This window comes from Barbus barbus, assembly GCF_936440315.1.
Source record: "Barbus barbus genome assembly, chromosome: 4".
Lineage (NCBI taxonomy): Eukaryota > Metazoa > Chordata > Actinopteri > Cypriniformes > Cyprinidae > Barbus > Barbus barbus.
Window position 1 is genome coordinate 37246662 of NC_136732.1, and position 19084 is coordinate 37265745.

General features: G+C 38.9%; 2 protein-coding genes and 1 pseudogene across 3 annotated transcripts in view; all 3 read right to left on the bottom strand.

Moving 5' to 3' along the window:
• Nucleotides 1-143: 143 nt before the first annotated feature.
• On the bottom strand, nucleotides 144-1763 carry LOC306868622 (E3 ubiquitin-protein ligase TRIM35-like; annotated as a pseudogene). Its single transcript has 5 exons — nucleotides 1367-1763; nucleotides 982-1196; nucleotides 904-926; nucleotides 701-822; nucleotides 144-580 (listed from the first exon to the last, which is right to left on the bottom strand). The product of its transcript is annotated as an E3 ubiquitin-protein ligase TRIM35-like (transcript).
• A 7921-nt stretch (nucleotides 1764-9684) lies between these two features.
• Nucleotides 9685-12733, bottom strand: LOC306864098 (E3 ubiquitin-protein ligase TRIM35-like). Its single transcript, XM_079407812.1, has 6 exons — nucleotides 12357-12733; nucleotides 12192-12287; nucleotides 11667-11897; nucleotides 11559-11581; nucleotides 11367-11488; nucleotides 9685-11171 (listed from the first exon to the last, which is right to left on the bottom strand). Exons 1-6 carry the CDS (start codon nucleotides 12555-12557, stop codon nucleotides 10630-10632), a joined length of 1215 nt encoding a protein of 404 aa, XP_079263938.1. The 5' UTR covers nucleotides 12558-12733; the 3' UTR covers nucleotides 9685-10629.
• A 1352-nt stretch (nucleotides 12734-14085) lies between these two features.
• LOC306868623 (RNA binding protein fox-1 homolog 3-like) overlaps nucleotides 14086-19084 on the bottom strand; it is a gene marked incomplete at its 3' end in the record, with an annotated part of 234628 nt that continues 229629 nt past the window's right edge. Inside the window, exons 17-18 of the mRNA XM_079414881.1 lie at nucleotides 14627-14691; nucleotides 14086-14157 (exon numbers count right to left, since the gene is read on the bottom strand). Coding sequence (XP_079271007.1) covers nucleotides 14086-14157; nucleotides 14627-14691 — 137 coding nt within the window. The remainder of the gene's footprint in view (nucleotides 14158-14626; nucleotides 14692-19084) is intronic.

Consider the following 19084-nt stretch of genomic DNA (forward strand, 5'->3'; position numbering starts at 1 on the left):
TCATGTGATCAGCATGGCCTCTGTCTATGGCCCAATCACAGCTGCACTGATATTCAGATCAACAGCACTATTACTCATGTATTATGGATTCAATGTTGGAACCATGACGAAAGCAGGAAGATCCAGATCTACAGGTGTAACGATTACTGACTATTGAACGGTAAGATCTTTAGAGAGGAACATCCATAACACCAGAAGAATGGGGTAAAAGTGGTTGTGAATGTGTGTAGATGTGTGTTAGTTACAGAATCAGAGAATGACACTCTCACTCGCTCAACATACTGTTTAACACCAAAGCCAGCACATTTATTCAGTCCATACTGCACGGTCCAGACACCATCGGTAAGGGAAATTAATCCCTTCCTCTGGTTTGATGCTGTTACTCCAGGAACGACTTTCTTTAACCTCTACATCCCAGCAGTGTGTTCCTGAGTTAAAACCCTCTGAACCCAGAACACAGTATGACTTGTCAAATCTCTCTGGATTATCAGGAATCAGTTTGTCCCCACTGTATTTCACACTGGTCAGATCATCAGGACAAGATGAGGATGAGCCGTGTTTGGATCCAGAATCACAGGAGCTGATGAAACACAGTCAACAGGTAAATTCATATAATGCGCACAATGCTAAAAAAAATGTAATCTTCCCCCTGCATCATTTCTAGTGTATGTGTAAGAGCACAGATCTTCTCCAGACTCACTGTTTTGGATGATGTCCTGCATCTTCTTCCAGACTCTGAAGGACAGATTCATCAAGAAATCTGGCACATCAATCAAAGCTCCAGAAGACATCTGTGGATCCGGCTGTGAGCAGATCTGGACTCTGGAAGAACATTCAGGATCAGAACTGCAGTGGATTTGACTTCAGAAGCAGAGAGACCAGAGACACCAGCAGATCACTCACCTTTCCATTGAGACTGGAAACTTCTGCAGAACAAACACACAATCAATCAATCAATCATCTAATGATCTGAAATCAGACCTTTAGAAAGCAGATGTCATTGTCTTTCATCATGTCCTCTGTGTCTTTGATTGTGTGTGAAAGAGCTGAGATGTGTCTGTTGATCTCCTCATCTGGTTCTTCTGCTCCTCTTCCTCCCTCAGTGCAGTGATTGTAGCTTCTTCTTCGTCTCTGAGAAACTGATGAAGCTTCTCAAACTGCTGTTTAATCTGACGCTCTGTGTGCTCAGCTTGAGACTGAAATCAAACCACATTCACTTCATTCGTCACAATCAGCACACATCAACACTTCACATCATTAATATCTGAGATAAACTCAGATACCCGACACATATCCAGAAGCAGATTACTGCTTGTCATTTATATGATAAACTGGAATCAAATGACTCTTGATTGTGTTTCCTCACCTTGATGTTTGTCCTACCTAATATGATGAAACAGCTTCACTGATGGGTCTGAATGTGTGATTGTTGTGTTTCTCTGAATCTCTGCACACTAAACACACAGGCTGTTTGTCCTCCAGACAGAAGAGTTTGAGTGTCTCTCTGTGTAAACTGCAGATCTCCTCAGACCCTGATGAACGCCTCTCATTTCTCTCCTTCAGGAACGACACAAGTTTTTTAACACCAGGTTAGGAGGAGGTTCCTCTTTTGAGGATCTTCTCCTGCAGACAGGGCACTCCTGAGATTCCTTGATACTCCAGAACTGCTGAAGACAGACACTGTGACTACATGATAAAACAACAGGATCCTTGAAGATTTCATAACACACAGGACAAGAAAAATCTTCAGATAGGGAAGCCATTTGAGATCACTTACTGAATGAGTTTCAAAAATGAATAACCACAAAGATCTGCTGTCTATTCAGAAACAAATGTCTCAAAAATCCTTCTTAAAAGTGTTTGCCTTCCTGATTGCGGTTTCTTTTTTGATCTTGCACAGAAATTCAGAATGGTCAGTGTGACGAAAAAGAGAAACAAGTCAGTCTCTTCCTGTTAAGTGTAGTAGGTAAAATGTTTTAAAAACTTTGAGTTTGTTAAAACAGGTCAGACAGGAAAATCAGAATTTCTTCAAATTAAATTTGAACAAAATGCATTCAAAACTTTAAATAATAATAAAAAAGACAAGATATTGTCAAGCGTTTTATTTGTTGGTAAAGAGTGTTTGAAGCTCGCATTGTTTCTCCAGTGTCTATCATGATCAAATCTTTATCTAAATGATTTCTTCACATGCTGAAGTCACGGTAATAAACACACATCTGCTTATCGTGCTGATTGTCATTGTCAGAGATTCCAAACCAGTTTCTGTCTGTTCTGCATCACGTAGCACTACACACACTTTTTGTAAACGTTACCTTTACCATCTATGAGTAGCTGGCGCCTTCTAAACAAAAGGGCCAATCACCAATTGGTAAAGTCATTGCATCACTGCAGCTGCTGTTAGAAGCTCCGTTTACCATAGAAACATGCATTTATGACTGTTACACCTGGCTCAAAGATGTAACATAAAGGGAGACGACACGGCGGAATCAATTTCAAACATAATATTTATTACAACAAAACATATTGATACAAAATTGGAGCACGGCTCTGGCAAACTGCTCGAGCAACAAAGGAGCAGCCGCCCCAACGAACTCTCGCACCAGGTTTAAATAGCCAAGACGAGCATCAGGTGTGCTCCAGTCACGCCTCAATCACAGAACCTGCCAATGAAAAGAGAAAACAAAACACCCAAACCAACACAATCCTAACACACCCCCCTTAAAAAAAAAATCCCACATCAAAACTAATAACTTATATACTTAAAAAGATAGGTCAACTTACATCAATTGGAGACAACAACAATCTTACTCCACCACAGGGGCACGTGACAGGGTATCTGCCAAAACATTCTCAACTCCCTTAATGTGTTTAATCGTCAAATTATAAGGCTGTAAAAACAGTATCCACCTCATTAAGCATTGACTCGGACTCTGCAATGAGTGAAGAAATGTCAAAGGATTGTGATCCGAATAAATGACAACTGGGGACCCTCCCCCCACATACACATCAAAATGTTGTAGCGCCCAAATCAGTGCCAGCATTTCCTTCTCAATAACAGAATAATTGAACTGATATGAATTAAACTTGCGTGAGAAATAACTAATTGGATGACTGATACTACCATGTTGAGTCTGGAGAAGAACCGCTCCTGCTCCCACTTGACTCGCATCAACCTGAATTTCAAACGGAAGACCACTTTGAGGCGCTGCCAAGACAGGGGCAGCAGTCAACAGCAACTTCACATTCTCAAATGCCCTTTGACAATGTGAAGTCCACTCAAATTTAGCGGAATTCTTTAAAAGATTAGTCAATGGACAAACGACCGATGAAAAATTGGGGCAAAAACTGCGATAGTAACTGGCCATCCCAATAAACCTCATAAGCTCTTTTTTAGTACATGGAATAGGGAATTTTTCTATCGCGCTCACCTTAGCGCGCAACGGGCGCACCAAACCTTGGCCCACCTCTTTTCCCAAATAAGAAACCGTTGCTCGTGCAAAATCACATTTAGCTAAATTCACGATCAAATTAGCCTCCATCAACCGACGAAATAAGTCTCGTACCCGTGTCACATGCTGATCCCAGCTATCGCTGTAAACTATAACATCTAAATAAACCGCGCAGCCTTCTAAACCAAAGACTACCCGATTCATTAATCTTTGAAATGTCGCCGGAGCATTGCGTAACCCGAAGCTCATAACAGAATAAGAGTACAACCCTGAAGGAGTTATAAAAGCAGTGATTTCCTGTGCTCGAGGTGTCAAAGGCACCTGCCAGTACCCTTTAAGTAAATCAAATTTACTAACATATCTTGCCGAGCCCACTTGATCAACGCAATCCTCCATCCTCGGGAGTGGAAAAGCGTCAGGTTTGGTGATTTTATTAATTTTTCTATAGTCCGTACAAAACCTAAACGTTCCATCTGGTTTTCTAACCAGCAAACACGGCGAAGCCCAACTCGAAGAAGATGGTTTTGCAATATTATTCTTCAACATAACGAATTTCTGACTCCAACTTCAAACGTTTTTCAAAAGGGACACGATAAAAGCGCTGGCGTATGGGGGAAGCATCACCCACATCCACGTCGTGCTCTATTAAATGAGTTTTCGATGGAACATCCCCAAATATTGATGGAAACTCGCATATTAACTGCGACAGCTCTTCTCGCTGCAAAACAGATAAATGAGACAACGAACTCTTCAAATCTTTCAGAGTCTCAGAATTTTTTAATCGAGGGTGCATTATAGCATCATCTAGAATCGTAACCTCTTCCTTCTCTCCCCCAAAAAACTGACCTTGCTCAGTCACAGGACTGACCACCGCGGATGATTTAACATCAGTTTGTTGACAATCGCGGGAGAAAAAAGGCTTCAATAAATTTACATGACACACTTGGGTTATTTTCTTTCTGTCTGGGGTTGCAATTTTATAATTAAGATCGGACAATACACGCATAACAGTGTATGGTCCCACAAATTTTGCGCAAAACGGAGAGCCCACTAAAGGCAACAATGCCAGAACCTGATCCCCAGAATTAAATACACGCTGTTCAGACTGACGATCAAACAACTTTTTCATCTTTATCTGCGCTTTTTCCAAATTGTTCCGTGCTGCCTGACCAACCAAAAACAAACATCTTCTAAAACCATTTACGTATTCAAGCAAACTTTTTGGTGGCTGTTTACCTCTTAACTGATCACCCACAACGGCAAGCGGACCGCGCACCTTATGCCCAAAAACCAAGTCGTTGGGACTAAAACCCAAACTAGATTGCGTGACCTCCCTTACAGCTAACAAAAGCCAAGGAAGTCCTTCCTCCCAGTCTCGATTTAATTCAACGCAATACGCACGTAAAAGAGACTTAAGCGTTTGGTGAAACCGTTCCAGCGCTCCCTGACTTTGAGGATGGTATGCGCTGGAATGGTGATGTTGAACTCCCAACTGTTTTAAAATTTCCGCAAACATCTTAGATGTAAAATTCGTTCCCTGGTCACTTTGAATGACCTTAGGGATACCGAAGATTGAAATAAACTGAGACAGGGCTTTTACAATGGACCGAGTAGTAATATTGCGCATCGCATAAGCCGCTGGGTAGCGAGTACTTTGACACATTATAGTCAAGAGAAATTTATTTCCTGACTTCGAGGGAGGTAACGGGCCAACACAATCTATTAACAGGTGTTCAAAAGGTTGCTCTACTGAAGGTATTGGATACAATGGAGCCGGTTTCAATGGCTGATTAGGTTTTCCGGTCACTTGGCATGTATGACATGTTTTAATAAATCGCAAGACATTTTTCTTCAACAATGGCCAATAAAAATGCTGCAAAACTCTATCGTATGTCTTTTTTACACCTAAGTGCCCAGCTATGTCACCATGAGCCAATCGGAGTACAACATCTCTGAATTTCTCAGGTACAACAACTTGAACCTGTGACTCACCACCACAATCTTCATCTCTGGGCAAGCCATATACGCAACAGTACCTCATCATGTATAAAATATCCAGTTGCGGCACTCTCCACATCTTCTGGTCGGAGAACAGCAGCAAACAAACTCTTCAACCCAGGATCCTCCCTCTGGGCGACGACAAGTTCTGCACGAGAAATTTTAGACAAGAGAGACAATCCAGGAGCAACCGGTACGTTGGTGTCACACAAGTTAACATCATTCAGTTTTTTGATCTTAGACCGCGTCACAACACAAGACGCATTCTCCACCTCCCGACACCCCTGATCGGGTAAGGACATCGGAGTGACAATCGGTGAAGGGGACAACACCGGCCACACACTCTCACCAGCCAAGTTGTTGCCCAAAATGATATCAACTCCCTCCACAGGCAAAGAAGGGCGCACTCCCATAGTCACTTCCCCGTCGACTAACTGGGACTGCAACATAAATTTATGCAAAGGAACAGACAATATTTGAAGTGTAATCCCCCGAATTAAAACATTTTTATCAATATATGACCTGGATGAAAATAGCAGTACGGATTCCAAAATAAAAGACTCTGAAGATCCAGTGTCCCGCAAGACTCTTACCGGTACTCTCTCATGTCCGTCTACAAGAGAAACAAACCCTTCCGACATAAATGGTGCATACCCTATGTTGGGTTTAATTTCAGAACAACTCTTTTCTGTCTCAGACAAATTTTCCATACAGTGCACCCCAGGCACATGCAGCAAACAACTCGTTAAAAGCACAGGCGCAGAATTTTTATTCTTACCCAGTCCCCGTTTGCTTTTAAGTACAGGACATTCATTCTTCCAATGTCCGACTTCCAAACAGTAGCGACACATAGAATCGGATATCACCCTCCGAGAAGGTGAACCTCGATCACGTTGTTGTGACGGTTTAAGATAATGTCCATTACCGCAACTCCCATAATTAAATCGATTCTTATGAGTCAGAACAAAATCATCTGCTAATGATGCAGCTTCAGTAGCAATGCGAGGTTTATTTTCATTAATATATACTGCAATTTGATCAGGAACGATGTTTTTCAACTGTTCAATAATCATCATTTCCCGTAACTCACCAAATGTCTGTACCTTAGATGTCATACACCAGCGATCAAAATGATTACTTAACTCTCGTGTAACCTCCACATGTGTTTGCCTCTCACTTTTCCTCCAAGTACGAAAACGTTGGCGATAAGCTTCTGGGACTAACTCAAAAGCTTTTAACACAGCAGATTTTACACTTTCATACTTCTTTCTTTCCTCTACTGAAAGAGCAGTATACGCTTCCTATGCTTTGCCCACTAAAACAGATTGAAGCATAACTGTACGGTCGGTCTCAGGCCATCCCCGTTCGTCTGCTATGCTTTCAAATAATGAAAAGAAAACATCCGGATCTCTCTCATTAACAACAATTTCAGACTACTAATTAAATCAAAAGAATAGTCTGCGTGATCACCAGATGAGTTCTCCTCACCTCGAAGTCTCAAGCTCTCAAACTTTAATTGAAACTCTTGATTTTGTCTCTCTACTGCTAATTTTTGCTCATTTCTCATTTTTTCAAACTCCATTTCTCGCGGTTTCATCACATCATCCAATTTACATTTTTCTAATTCTCTCACAATCGCGCATCTCCTTTTCATGCAATTGTTGCATTTTAATAAGCTCTTTCTGCTGATCAAACGATAACCCAACGAATGAAATTGATTTCTGAGCTGCAGGATTAACCCCAGCCATAACTTTAGACATGATTGGTAAAATCTGAAGATCGCTCAATTTCTTTTTTATCATTTCTCGAACCTCGTCTTTTCTCAATCGCTTATCAACACCACTTAATTCATACCGTTCCACAATTTCCCACAGCTGTTTTTTCGAACACAGATTCAACAACTCTTCTGAAGGCGCTTTACTAAATTCTTCAATTGATGTCATAATGCAACAATACAGAATCACTATTACACAATCCAAAAAATAATTCAACCTACCTATATTTCTAATACCAATTCAGCTCAGGTAATTCTTACGGTCAAAATCCGTGCACCCATTCTCCACCTCCCCACCTAATCCTAACACAACCCTCTAACTAACTACTCCTAATCTTCATGCGCTCCCAAGAGTCAAGCCCTTTGAAGCACCCAAATACCGCTGGCGCAGAACCAAACAAACAGTTCGGAACCAACACCACGGCAGTGCACTCGACCCAGGAGACACACAAAAATAATAAACTAAAATAAAAAAACAACAAGACAAATGTCGCTACAACCTAACTGGGGAGTATAAAGAAACACACCATTTTTAAACCGCAAGAACTTACCTTTGCAGAGCTGACCAAAATATGAACCAATGCTCCAAACCATTTTTTCCGCCTCAGTCTCTCCCACTTAATTAACTAAACAAATAAGATTAAACAACTTCACCAAAACAATTTTAAATTGGACGAGCCCCCATATGTTACACCTGGCTCAAAGATGTAACATAAAGGGAGACGACACGGCGGAATCAATTTCAAACATAATATTTATTACAACAAAACATAATGATACAAAATTGGAGCACGGCTCTGGCAAACTGCTCGAGCAACAAAGGAGCAGCCGCCCCAACGAACTCTCTGACCAGGTTTAAATAGCCAAGACGAGCATCAGGTGTGCTCCAGTCACGCCTCAATCACAGAACCTGCCAATGAAAAGAGAAAACAAAACACCCAAACCAACACAATCCTAACAATGACACATGAGGATTGGCTAGACCAACCTGAAATAGAAGCTTTTTTTAATGCTATTTGAGCATAAGAAACAACATTCATTGGGCAGTTAATGCCAGATTTTGTTAAAACTTGTATCCATGAAGCCCTTAGAGGCCACAGATTATTCTTTTTTTATGAAATAAAGATTTGGTCATGACTTTGATCATAAATACAATGAGCAAAACAATTTAAGGAGGAATATGATGAGAAGAGTAACACTCTTCTGAAGTAATGTTTGTTCATATAATTTCAGAACACATGAACAGCCAATTGTGACCATGGCAAAAAAACTGTGGTGGAGTATAAAAACAGACTCAGCTGAGTATTTGTATTTTATAACACAATATAAACAGACAGTTTTGAGATGATCACCACAAATATTACTGCACAATCTATGTACTAATTACTGCTGTTTATCAAGTCAAACAGCAGTAACAACTAAGCAATTTAACCAGTAGGTGGGGACACATTAGCATATTTTGATATGTACAACTCACTGAATCACTGACTCAATTGATTAATCGAAAAACAGTGAGTCGTTCATGATCTACACAATGGGATCGCTTCATTTAGTTAAACGTTTCATTACCGCTCAAGTGAACGTCCCCTGATAGCACACATACATCTCGGACACGTCTATTTTACATCTGCATTTACATCTGCAAGACGTATTATTTAGGGTGTTTGCTCATCTGCAATACGTCTATAGGACGTTTCCTTTTAGATGTCAAATAGACGTCTATTAGATGTCTTTAAGATGTTTAAGATTTAGAATGTATGTAAAACTGACATCTGTAAGACGTCTGCCAGACGTTTGTAGACCGCAGATGCTTTCCAAATCAAGAGATCTTTAACAGACATCTTGCAGACTTACGTGTGCTATCTGGGTCATGGATGGAGAGCAAGCAACTCTCAGTTGAAGTTCAAAAATAGGAAAGTGATTACTGTGTAGTTTGTAGCTTAATGTGCCCAGAAGTAAGAGGAAACTACACAAGTTATCATATTTCATCTCAGGTCACCTCATGGAAGAATTCTTGCACAAATGAACCAAACAGGGTATTTATTACAAAATTACGTTTAAAGACACAAAACAGTACACATCTAAATTTACACGAGCAAAATCAATGAATAAAATCAGGATTGGTAGTGATTACATTTCTCTGGTGTTCGTCCGCTAGAAAATGACCATTACTGAAAAAATCAGGCGCGTGTGCACTAGAACACACTTGTGCTTGCTGCTGTTTAAAATTCAAGAAGTTTCTCTCGTGACATTCAAAATATCAATTTAATTCACAAAAATAAAATATAATAAATACACGCTATTTAAAAAAAAACATATTTAATATATAAATGTTAATAATATAACATTTATTATTAATAATAATAAATAATAATTTATTATTAGTAATAAAATAGCAATTTAATCATGAGAAAAAGCTTAAATATCAATTTAGATCACATGTGTAAATTATGACACGATTTAATGTGAATCATTTCTCTGGGATCTTTATGAAATGGCGTTCAACAAAAGTAGGGGAGCACAGGGCAGAACCTAACACTTTTTACTTTCTCAGTTTGTGTACATCCATATGGGGTTCAGAGTATACTTTTTATCCACATTAATTTCACACTTGTCTAGGACCAATATGTCGCTTTGTTTCATAATTACATCATGATGGTAATGGCTGACATCCAACTCGGCTTCGAGAGTGTATGCTGTGAAAACCCCCCAAAAAAACCTCCTCAAGACTCCTCCCTCTACGTGAATGAAACACCTGTGCACATACTGCTCCCACCTGGTGACAGCCCCAAACAATTTACATTAACACATTGACCACAAACTCTTTAAATGATGTTGTTACAGGCCACATTAAAAAAGTTTTACCTCTGAAGAAATGAGCTAAAATAACTCTCTTAAAATAATTAAGTAATTATCTATAAGCATGATCAGATTAAAGCAGGCTATTACAGGCACATAGGAATATATATATATATATATTTTTGGCGAATTCATAAACTGCTGATGAAAACCCAAAGAAGTAGTAGGACTGCTTTGTGTTAAATGTTTAAACAGCAAAACCCAAGCAATTAGAATATAGCAAAAAGCTGTACAAAAATACTCTATTATCAAAATAGTTTATGGAGTATAAGCATATTAGCGTGTTTTTTTAAATGGTGCTTTACTGGGAAACTGTCAGTGGTAATCCCCCCCCCCCCATTATTTGTATGGCATGAGAAGTTCAAACTGTCAAAAAGGAGAATTATTTTCAAGTCTTACAACTTTTACATTTATTTCACCGTTTAATCAATGTTTTATGATTATTTGGTTGACATGATGCGTAACACAACCTAATCTGATGCTATAACCAGATGAGATAAACTAAATAAAGTTGTCCAGGGAAGGATTATTAAATTCTGCAGATCTATTTCACTGCACTCCCACTGATATAGAGCTACAGGTGTAACGTTTACGAACTATTACAGTACTGTAGCTATACGGTAAGATCCTCAGATGGTAAATACTACAGAAGAAAGGAAAGACAGTATCAGTGAAGGTGGTTGTGAATGTGTGTAGATGTGTGTTAGTTACAGGATCAGAGAATGACACCGCTCCCCTGTCATAGTCCAGATCAACTCTCACACTCTTAAGATCCTGTGCAACAGGAAAACCAGACGGTTCACACAATCCATGGCACACACTCCAGACATCAGTGTTAAAGAAATCACGTCCCTTCCTCTGGTTTGATGCAGTAGTTACTCCAAGACTCCAGCATAAACTCTCTTTAACCTCTACATCCCAGCAGTGTGTTCCTGAGTTAAAACCCTCTGAACCCAGAACACATGAATAATAATCAAATCTCTCTGGATTATCAGGACGTGGTTGTTTGTTGTCACTGTATCTCACACTGGTCAGATCATCAGAGAGGACAAGACGTGGATTTGCAGTGTTTGGATCCAGAATCACAGGAGCTGAGGAGACACAATCAACAGATGCTTTTATTATGATCTTCATATAATGATCAAGAGTGAACCAAACACAGATTATTATGAATTATGACACTTGTCCTATTGATCAAACACATCAGACATCTTTAAAACGGCAAATCTTCCCCCATGCATTATTTCTAGTGTATGTGTAAGGGCACAGATCTTTTCCAGACTCACTGTTTTGAACAATGTCCTGGATCTTCTTCCAGACTCTGAAGGGCAGGTTGCCCAAGTAACGTGGCACATCAATCAAAGCTCCAGAAGACATCTGTGGATCCGGCTGTGATGAGATCTGGACTCTGGAAGAACATTCAGGATCAGAACTGCAGTGGATTTGACTTCAGAAGCAGACACCAGCAGATCACTCACCTTTCCATTGAGACTGGAAACTTCTGCAGAACAAACACACCATTTATCATCAACAACTCAATCAATCAATCAATCAATCAATCAATCAATCATGACCTGAAATCAGACCTTTAGAAAGCAAATGTCATTGTCTTTCATCATCTCCTCCGTGTCTTTGATTGTGTGTGAAAGAGCTGAGATGTGTCTGTTGATCTCCTCCAGCTTCTTCTTCATCATCTGCTTCTTCTGCTCCTCTTCCTCCCTCAGTGCAGTGATTGTAGCTTCTTCTTCGTCTCTGAGAAACTGATGAAGCTTCTCAAACTGCTGTTTAATATGACGCTCTGTGTGCTCAGCTTGAGACTAAAATCAATTCAATTTATCTCAAACACACATCCAAATTTGACATAATTCATATTTATGATAAACTCAAAACAAACATTCTTTTGATGTTTCTCTGAATTATCAAGAACATTGTTGTGTAGCATACTTTTTTTCTTATTTCATTTCAGTAATTTTAATTTCATCTTAAATAACGAAATAAACTGGTATACATCAAATATTACAGATCATAAATGTGTATAGCAAGCAACAGACTGTATAACTGATCCTACACTTGTGATGAAATGTATTTTGCTCTGGATTCTGTTTCCTTACCTTGATGTGTTGAACTGTTTTCTCAAACTCTTCTCTCATTTTCACTCCTTGTGTAAGTTTAAGTTGTAAGGACTTCAGCATTGTTTTTAGCTCCTCCTAGAATTGATCAAAATACATTTTCTGATTTACTGTTCTTTTTATATAAACAAAAGACATTTGTCTTACCTTATATGATGAAACAGCTTCACTGATGGGTCTGAATGTGTGATTGTTGTGTTTCTCTGAATCTCTGCACATGAAACACACAGGCTGTTTGTCCTCCAGACAGAAGAGTTTGAGTGTCTCTCTGTGTAAACTGCAAGAAGGCTCTTCAACAGAGACTGGATCCATTTTCACTGTTTGCATGAGCTTCAGCAATCTAAACATTACTTTCAAAATGTTACTTTCAAAACTGAATAATCATGAGAATCACAAAGATCTTCTGTCTGATCTGAGATAAAGTCCTCAAAAGTCCTCTTTGAAAGTGTTTGTCTTCATTCCCCACCAATCTCTGATTCCTATCTGATTGTATACAGATACTGTAAAAAGCATCAGAAAGGAGTGAAATTAGCCAGTCTCTTCCTGGTAAGTGTTTTAGGAGGGTGGAGCAATGTTAGGTATGTTGTGCAGCAGGTCAGACGGTAACACCAGAATTTCTTCAAGTTAACAAACTTTACATACAGCACACAGTGAAAATGACTTTAAAATAATAGTGGTTAATTGGATATTGTGCAGCATAGTTTGAATTTAAAGTTTGACCTGTGACTGCTCTTAACAAAAAGCAGTATAAGTTTATTTTATTAACCCTTTGATGCACTACATGGGTCTAAAGTGACCCGACCGAGTTTGTTTTATATGTCTTTGCAATAAATTAATTTCATCATTCAGAATTCCAGGAATTCCTCAATTAACTTGTTTTTTTTCAAAAATGACCCATATAGAAACCTTTGATTATTTGCTAAAAAAATTTGCAATAGGAACATATTTACTGCAGAAAACTATACAACTGCCCCAGATTTCACAACTAAACATGGCTGCTTTTGTATAATTGATGCATTTAGTCTTATTTTACAACTTATTAAATATATAGCATTGCTGTCAGGCAGAAACCTTGTATCTCCATATTTAATAATTGTTTATTTTTTTGTCATAAATCAGTGCTATTGGTCACCCTTTATGTCTGTCAGTGTTTCTGAAAAGTAATGGTTTTGGACATACAAGATTTATGTCTGATAGCAACAATATATAACCAGTATATGCATGTTCAACTGCTTATTGTGCACTCTTTATCCAGAGTGTTAGTATGACTGTTCCCAGACATTCTAGATTAATGGCTGAAATGTTTGTAGAGATGCTGCATGATGAGGAAGATCAGACAATTGTTAGTCTTGATTCAGAGTCTGAAATATCTGATGCTGATGACCTAGACTATGTGCCACAGGGTCAGTCTGGAGTTGTGGGTGTAAATCCAGCTCTCCTTAATGAAGAAGACTCATTTGATGACATTGAAGACTTGTCTGACGAGTTCTCTGAAGGGGAAACCCAGACCCAGTCCGATAGATTGAGTAAAAATGGTTTGCACCTACTCATGTAAGTGGAGAACACAGAGGTGGTGCTGTGGTACAATGTGCTGGATGTTGACACCCTCAGTGCCTACACCAGGGGTGGCCAGTGTTGGTCCTGAAGACCCTAAGTCCTGCAGACTTCAACTCCAACCCTAATCGAACACACCTGAACAAGCTAATCAAGGTCTAAGGGTTACTGGAAAGCTAGAGGCAGGTGAGTTTTTATCAAGGTTGAAGCAAAACTCTGCAGGACTGTGGCTCTCTAGGACTGATGCTGACCATCCCTGGCCTACACCAACTTCACTACGCAACACCGTGATTACACGGCTGGTGTGACCAATGCATGATGGCTATTCATCAAGGAGCTGGTCAAAGAGCTTGTCGTGTCCCATATGAAGAGGTGCTTGGAGGGCAGGCCCCACCTTCAAAACCATATTACAGAGGCAATGGGAAGATGTGGGATAAAAACAAAACACAGCCACCACCCAGCCAGAGGTATACATCAGACAGAAGGGTCAATCGAAGAGGAGTTATGTGTGACAAAATGGCAAATAAACATATTTAAAGTGTTACATGTGTTGATCTAAATAATTGCTAAAATAATTATTTTAACATAATGTCTTTATTCTTTTGTTTTTTCATGCTTACATAGATGGGTCATTTTTGACTCATGTGTGTAAACTTGATGTAGTAACACAAAACCTAAAGGGGGGAAAAAATATATATATATATTAATTTGTGGTCATTGTAAAAAGATATTTTGAATATTCATGAATCATGGAATGTGTAGATCAGGGAATATTAAATGCTGAAATAAACTGATTTCAAAAGGGTATTATCCTAAAGTAACCACAAGGTGTCATTATTGTATTCAAAGTGTTGTGTTCTTACCTGTAAGTTAGTTGAAGAAGGCATCCCATGCAGAAGGCATGCTGTGCTGATGTCTGTGGTTGTAACTGAGGTAACAGAAAGTAAAGGTTAACTTCAACTCAATACATGTAGTAGACTGATCTTTATTGAAGATACTACATTTTTGGTGACAAGGATGAAGCAGAAAGCCCGTGATGACAACAGATTGAGGACATAGAAAAAGGGGGGAGAAACGTGCTGATAACTGGCTGTGAAGGGAAACTGAAGATTTTAAAAGATAGAGAGACGAGGAAGCATGGCTACAGGAACTATTGGCTCACTAGGAGCATTTGATGCAAAAGCTCAAACATGGGAACAATATTCTGAAATACTGGAGCAATTTTTTTGTGGCTAATGGAATCGAAGATGAGGGTAAGCAAAGAGCTATTCTCATAAGTGTTGTGGGACCACAAACTTGCAGTGCGATGCAAAATCTTCCCAGCCCTGTAAAACCAAGAGAAAGAACTTATCAGCAGCTGGTAGTGATGCTAAGAAACCATTTCAATCCCCAGCCAAGTGAGGTTGTTCAGAGATTTAAATTTGACTCCAGAACAAAGAAGCCGACAGAAACCGTGACAGAGTATGTTGCAGAGTTGCGTGGCTTGACACAAGACTGCAATTACAGAGCAACATTAGATCAAATGCTCCTAGTGATTGGCTTGTTTGTGATGATGATCAGATTCAGAGACGTTTGCTTTCCAAAACAAATCTGACACATGAGACTGCTTTTAACATCGCAGTAGCCACTGAAGCCGCAAGCAAAAATGTGCTCGATTTGCAAAATAAATCCAGTGTACAGACATGTAACAGCGTCAGGTTCAAAGAGAGGAAACCTGATCACGGGAAAAAGGGAGAGACAGCTGAACAGACAGACACCATAGACTGCAACAGATGCAGAGGAAAAAAACCACAGAGCCAGTGAATGCAGATTTAAAAAGGAAAAATGTTATGTGTGCGGGAAAATAGGCCATATCGCCAGGGCCTGTTGCAACAAAAATAAACAGAGTGGACACACTGTAACTGGAAAAAGAGGGAAAGGAGTGCGTCCACATTGAGCATTTAATGTAAGTGGAAATAATGAAAGTGAGGAATCTGAAGAAACAGTCACGTTGGCATGTGTAAAAACTGATGCATTGAAGAAAGTGAAACCCCTCACTATTGAGTTACATATTGATGACGAACTTTGAAATTGATACAGGATGTAGTGTCAGTCTAATGAATGAGGGAATGTTCAATGACATCTGGAAAGACTCAAAAGCTCCCAAACTAAGACCCTCAAAAATCAAGTTGAGAACTTATACGGGAGAGCCATTAAAGATAGTGGGGGTGGCAGATGTACACATAAAATACCAGCAGCAGGAAAAGGAAATGCCTCTTGTCATAGTCAAAGGAACAGGACCATGCTTACTAGGCAGAGCCTGGCTGGAAGAAATCCAACTGCAATGAGGTGAAATAAAGCTGGAACAGATCAGTGCCATATGCCTTAAAAACAAAGGTGGAGGAAGAGATTAATCGTCTGTTGAGGGACAAGATCATCTCACCTGTTAAGTATTCAGAGTGGGCAGCTCCTGTTGTTCCTATCTTGAAACCAGATGGGAGTATAAGATTATGCGGTGACTACAAATTTACAGTCAACAGAGTGTCAACACTGGAACAATATCCCATACCAAGAGAGGACGATCTTTTTGCTCTACTGGATGGAGGAAAGCAGTTCACAAAACTGCACATGAGTCATGCATACCAACAAATCATCATGGATGAGAACTCCAAGAAATCCTTGACTGTGAATACTCTCAAAGGGTTATTCACATATAATCGTCTGCCCTTTGGAGTTGCTTGAGCTCCTGCTATCTTCCAGAGAACAATGGAGGGATTGTTGCAAGGTATTCCTGGAGTAGTTGTTTATCTGGATGATATATTGGTGACTGGAGTAAATCAAGACAGTCACTTGAAGACACTAGATGATGTGTTGTCAAGGCTGAAAGAAGCTGGTTTGCAGCTGAAGCCGGGAAAATGTGTGTTCCTGTTGCACAGTGTTGTGCAAGTTACTTCCAAACTGTAATACATTACAGATTACTTGTTACTGTTATTTAAAAGAAATTCCTTACCTTACAATATTACGGTCTCAGAATTGTAATGCGTTACATGACTCATGTATTACTTTTGAGTTACTTTCACCAAAATATCTACAGAAGTAGAACTTAACATTCTAAAATGACAAAATGTACTAGAGCCCTGCCCTAATGGCAACGTGTTTATATTTCGTTCTGGCTTTTTATTAAGTTAATTTAGAAAAAAGTTAATTTGGAGAATTTTTTGTTCATTAAATAACTTTTTTTTTCTTTCTTAAAGTAACGACCAAGCGTCCAGCGGCAGACTGGCAGGCTGATCATAGCTTATGCTTGATCAATTTAGCCTTCTCAAATCATCATGACATGCCTAAAATAAAATCTATAGATATACTAAAACAGTTCCAGCATATAACAATGTTTAAATGTTAAACCTAGATAAATGTGCGCTGCATCTAGTTTGTGTGGAGAGTGGAAGCTAAAGCGCAGGACATGGAGGCACCAGCGCAATCAACTGCAATTTTTTTTTCAATGTAAACAACTTATGCCGTAATTTTTGCTCATAAAGGTAAGAGTAATACATAATTTGTAACTGTAAAGGGTCTACTTTTATTTGTGTGCACTCACAATATCAACAACTTTTATCTTGAACAGGAGCGCTTCACAAAAATGAACCGAAAGAGAGCGAATACATGCCTCACAGACATGATAAATATATCTATAGAAACCTTTAAACTACTACTTAACAAAATAAATTAAAACAGAAACAAAAACTATTTAATATAATCGTTATCCGTGAAGATGCACTTCTCTCTAAAGGCGCATCTAACGAGGAGATGGTGAATCCTTACTATTTCCCCCCGGACACATTCATGGTAATTACTTTTGCTGGGGCTTTTGCTTTATTGCCTGTATTTGAAGCAGAACTCTTCATCTGTGCTGACGGCTCGCAGCAGCATGGACTCATGTTATTTCCACCAGGGCGGCACTTTTTTTTCACCAATAATTGATGGATGTCTAAAATATAAAGATAAGGAGAAGCCTAAAACAGGCTCGAGGACCGGCCCGCGTCTGAACTATGATGTGAATATTGGCCCGAAGCCCGGCCCTAGGGACATTCAATCAAAAAAATAAAAATTGGGCTAAAAGTGTGTTGTAATGCAAGCGTTACTGAACATGTACCGAGTAAAATATTACTGAAAATTGATTAGTAATGCCTTACACTACTGCGTTACAGCAAAAAGTAATCCGTTACTGTAATACATTACTTTTGTAACGCGTTACTCCCAACACTGATGTTGCAGATGCACCTGCAGACAAGGAGATGTCTGCCCTTGAGAACGGATGATCGCAAGAAGTGACTGCTGTTGAAAAAGAGACTAATCAACCAACAACCCCGAGAAGGCCTGCCAGAGAAAGACGTTTTCCAGCTCACTTAAAAGACTATGCTGCATAGGCAAAGTTAGTAAAAGAATCAGAGTAAAATAACTGATATACGTTTGAAGAGCTCTTCTTCTAAAAAAAAAAAAAAAAATGTAGATCTAATCAATCAGATATTCATAAGGGTTGTTGATATACAGAGTTACATATCTTAAGCAATTTCATTGGTATTTAGTTTTGTGATTTTATTTAATAATATAATCTATAATATAAAAGAAAGCAATTTCTAAGTAAAGAAAAAGACAATCCAATTGATAGCTTAAAGGGAGGGGATGTAGTATCCTGTAGTATTGTATTCAAAGTGTTGTGTTCTTACCTGTAAGTTAGTTGAAGAAGGCATCCCATGCAGAAGGCATGCTGTGCTGATGTCTGTGGTTGTAACTGAGGTAACAGAAAGTAAAGATTAACTTCAACTCAATACATGTAGTAGACTGATCTTTATTGAAGATACTACAAAAAGATAAAACAAAATTGTGTCCAGCGAAGCATAAAATAAAAGAAAACGAATATGTATCATTTTAGACCCATGTTGTGCATTAGAAGGGGTTTTCATAGCGTGTGCATCAAAGGGTTAAGTATACTTAAGTAAAGTTCAAGTATATTTTAAAGTATACTTTATGTAGTAAGTATACAAATATCATTGCACTAGTAGTATACTTGTAAGTGTACTATTTCAATACTCGTTGGGACTAAATTGGCCCACTTTCTAGTATATAAAAGTATACTTTTAAGTATACCAGTAGTAAACTTTGAGTACACAGCTGGTTTACATCAAAGTTTTTAGCTTGTACTGCAACTATACTAAAAATTAACTTATAGGTATACTGATAGTTGACTAATTAAATACTTGTAGTAGCATTTTTAGTACACTTTGAAGTATAGTCTCAGTAAACTACTAGTTTAGTAGTTTTATACTGAAAGTAAACTCAGA

Excerpts from the sequence above, each read along its gene's own strand:
- LOC306864098 (XM_079407812.1), bottom strand. The coding sequence starts at position 12,557 with ATGTTTAGATTGCTGAAGCTCATGCAAACAGTGAAAATGGATCCAGTC. Across the intron at positions 12,288-12,356 it reads AAGCTGTTTCATCATATAAG|GAGGAGCTAAAAACAATGCT; the intron begins GTAAGACAAATG and ends GATCAATTCTAG. Across the intron at positions 11,582-11,666 it reads ATGACATTTGCTTTCTAAAG|AAGTTTCCAGTCTCAATGGA; the intron begins GTCTGATTTCAG and ends TTTGTTCTGCAG.